Source organism: Aptenodytes forsteri, unplaced genomic scaffold, assembly GCF_000699145.1.
Source record: "Aptenodytes forsteri isolate BGI_AS27 unplaced genomic scaffold, ASM69914v1 Scaffold65, whole genome shotgun sequence".
Taxonomy (NCBI): Eukaryota; Metazoa; Chordata; class Aves; order Sphenisciformes; family Spheniscidae; genus Aptenodytes; species Aptenodytes forsteri.
In genome coordinates this window covers 8,304,540-8,308,220 of record NW_008795127.1, presented here as the reverse complement: position 1 = coordinate 8,308,220, position 3,681 = coordinate 8,304,540, and the positions used below count along the sequence as shown (strand labels likewise).

General features: G+C 45.5%; 1 protein-coding gene across 1 annotated transcript in view; it reads left to right on the top strand.

Moving 5' to 3' along the window:
- Nucleotides 1-2,007: 2,007 nt before the first annotated feature.
- Nucleotides 2,008-3,681, top strand: part of FIP1L1 (factor interacting with PAPOLA and CPSF1) — a 47,010-nt gene continuing 45,336 nt past the window's right edge. The window contains exons 1-3 of the mRNA XM_009277459.1: nucleotides 2,008-2,091; nucleotides 2,368-2,474; nucleotides 3,434-3,570. Of these exons, the coding sequence (XP_009275734.1) occupies nucleotides 2,008-2,091; nucleotides 2,368-2,474; nucleotides 3,434-3,570 (328 nt within the window). The remainder of the gene's footprint in view (nucleotides 2,092-2,367; nucleotides 2,475-3,433; nucleotides 3,571-3,681) is intronic.

The following is a 3,681-nucleotide window of genomic DNA, read 5'->3' as shown; positions in this document are numbered from 1 at the left end:
GCGGCCCGAGGGAGGCTGCGGAGGCCCGGGTGTCTCTGGCGGGGTTAACGGCGCCGGTGAGGCCTTTCCTCCGGCCGCGGGGGCTGTGCTGTGGCGTCCCCCCGGGGGGCCGCCCGTCCCCAGAGGAGCCGCTGCAGCCTGGGCGGCTGCTGAAGGGCTGCCCGCGCAGCGCTCCTGCTACCCGGTCCGGGGCTTGGTGTCCCCGGGGTTAGCCTCGGCCAGTTCCGCCGCCCAGGACTGTTACACCGCGAGAGCAGCAGCCGGGATACGCCTCTGGGAGAGGGGAGGGCAGGGGGCTCTTCTTTTTGCTGGCAGTGCCAAACTCTCACAAACATTAAAACGTTTCTCTCGCCTACGGTCTGTATGAGAAACTCCGCTACGGTCCGTAGCCCTGGCCGGTACCAGGAGGGACACCTGAGCCCTGACAGTTCAGTTTTGCCTGACGTTTTCCTGAAAAGGCCAGGAGCGTCTTTGGTCTTAGTCCTCGTAAACGTTAAAACAATTCAGTGTCACTATTTATGTCACTACCTCTTTTGTGCTGCATTGGTATCTTTGTTATACCGAGAACAACTGTCTTGCTGATACTTTTTTGAACGTACAGCACTGGAAAGGCGAAACTTAAATCGCCATTCCCTGTCCTGTAATTGTGTATTTCTTGTGTTAGTATTAGCAAATCCAGTGGTTGATGAGCTAGCAACAAGAAATATTCTTAATAAATGCAACTTTTATGATATACAGTTGGAGACATATGACAATTTAATTCCGTTTCTCCTTTAAAAAGCTCTTGATCTCAAAATCGGTTTCAAAGCTAACTAGAAAAAATGCCATAATATGCACTTACAGTGTCTTCTCCCCAGAGAATGGATGGCTCGCTTGCAAATCTGTATTTTACATAGTATTTCACTTGGGCAACCTCCTTAGTACAGAATGAGGAGGATACTTTTTCTGACATAGTGGGATTATCAGCAATAACAAAAAGATAAATGATTTTATTAGTTCATCCACTATCTTAACTGGTCTTTTTAGGTCTCTTGCAGGTTCAGCTGGTTTCAGAACACTGAAAAACACGAATAATGTGGAATCACCAGATTTCCACTGATGAAATTAAATCCTCCCCTTCCAGTCTGCTCCACGCACATTCCTACCCCGATGCATTCTTCCCTCTTCCAAACTCGGACTTATGTCTTTGTGCTGTTCCAACCCCAATCTGTTATTTTAACCTTAGGCCATATAACTTTATGATGTTAGAAAAATATGTAAGTTAATAGCCTTCTCGACTATTTTGATTTGAAAAATGAATGCCAAGAAAGGATTGGGGATGGTTAAGCACTGGGCCCCTGGCCTTATACACAAGTAGAACTACCCTCCTCTCAGATTGAATTACCTTGGAGATTATGTATCTCTGAGCTTTTGCTTTATGCTTGAGTGCCATGGACAAAAGCTAGATATATTATGGCTTGTCCAACTCTTTAGTTACCATTTTTTAAAGGTTGGGGTTTTTTTTTTCAGACATATTGTCAAAACAGTAGATGCTTTTTTAAGAAAACAGCTTTTTTACTTTATAAATACTGTATAGATTACAACCAGTTCTGCATATGCCAGTGTTGAAAAAAAGGATTACTAGCCAGAAGACAAAATGAGGTTAATGAGTTTAAAGTATATTGGTTAAATTGCAAACCAAAATTATCTAAGTAGTTTTTACAGCTTATTTTATCCCATGTGCAAATTTACAACTACTGTATTAGAAAAAGAACTGTATTAAAGGGTTCCCATAAACTTGATATCTTGTTGTGGGTTTCTGGAGTGTAACCCGAGTCAGATGTTTATGCAGCTCACAAAGAGGTCGTCTTCTGTCCTCAGCGTTTTAGCTACTCAGGGCCCTGGGAGAAGCCTTTTTTTCAGGTCCCAACTACTGCTCTCTCTCTGCACAGCAGTAAGGAGAAACTGCAAGGTCCCTTCAGAGGCTGGGACTGGTGGGAGTTTTTATCTTTGAGAGCAGAAGTTAAAATGCCATCTAGGCCAGCACTCCATCCTCAGAAGCAGACCAGGAAACAGGTTCAGAGCACCCTCTCTGTCCAACCAGAGCCAGAGGTGGGTAAAGATCTTCCTGGGAGTGGTGGAAGGCTGGCAGCTATTTTCAGGACTTAGCCTTCTTGTGCCAGCTTCCAATGTTCAAGCTGCTCAAGATGGATTTTTACATGACCACCAGCTCAATGTGATGTCTATTTAAAGGTTTCTATGAGGAAAACCGCTTTGAGGATCTGCGTTGATGTATTTTAAGAGATTTTATGTTCTACACGTATTCCTGATTCCTCTTCGTGGTGTTTTCCACAAATGTATTTTCTTTCTTCTTCCTTGTGTCTGCAGTCAAAGGAAACTATTAAGAGTTCTACCACATCCTTTAATGTCAGCCAGAAGTGTATTAAATGGCCAAGTAAACAAAACAGGAATGAAAATGAAGATACTGATGCCCGGTAAGAGGTACTACAATGCAGATTTGTTTTATGAGAAACAAGTGTCTAAAAATGTTTTGGGTGAAAAACACCTTTGCTGACTCCACTACTATATGTATAAAAAATGGAACTGCATGATGAAAACCTACCCAATTATACCATGTACTTCATGATCTGTATACGACACCTAAACATTTAATTTCGGGGGAAAAAAAATGCCTTTTGAGAAGGTAGTTTGTTCATGTGAACTCCAGTGAAATGTCATGCCACGTATGAAACTTTAAAACAAGGTTCTCTATGCAGGCAATTCAAAGAATAAGCTTCCCCCACCCACAGCTGTGATGTGTTTATAATACAGTTAAGCCCTCTGGTCTGATTTTTCACAAGCTGTCCTGCTGTGAAAGAGGGGTCCCTTTTTTAGTTTTCACAAACATCCTAAGATGCTGAAGACTCCATTTGTACACACAACCTGTCAAAACTTATTTTGGCAGTTGTTGGTACTTAAATTTTCTAATGAATCTTGCAGTTGTTAATGCAGCATTCACAGAAGTAAAGTGGGAAAATCATCAGTAAAAATGGCTTGCTACTTCCCACCGCTTTTAAAATAGAGCAATTTCTTCATGAAATGCATAGTTACACTCTGGAACATTCACAGCACACTATGGATGTTAAACTCTTACTGGAGCTAAAAATAAAATCAGGCAACTCGTGGAAGGGGGGAAAAAAAAAAAATCTATGAAGAGCTGTTAAACCTAAAATATTACCTCCAGCTGGGAGAGTCCCTGAGCTGAGAGCTAGGACAGCACTAGTAGAAGTAGCAGCGTGTTTATCCTGTGGTTACGCTCCCCCCTGGCAGCTGCCATCAGCCGCCAGTAGAAGCACGGCACTGGACTGTACGTGTGTTTGGCCAAGTCCTGCTTCTGGACGTGGGCGAGGATGTCCTAGACGAGATCGCCACGCTGCCGGTGACCCCCGCTAAGGAGACGGACGGGCGTTTGGGGATGCAGAAGAGCACAAGGACCGCCGAGAGCAGCGGACACAAAGGGCAGCGAGAGGAAGGACAGGCGGCTTTCGCGGGCACGCCGCGCCTCGGGAGGGTGGGGAAGGCACAGCCGAGGTGAGTCCCGGAGACTGGCAGCGCACAGAGGGGGGACTGGCTGTGCGAGCCCGGCCCTGGCAGCGGGGCCGGCTCCGCGGGGAGGGCAGCCCCCGGGCTGGGCCCGGCCTG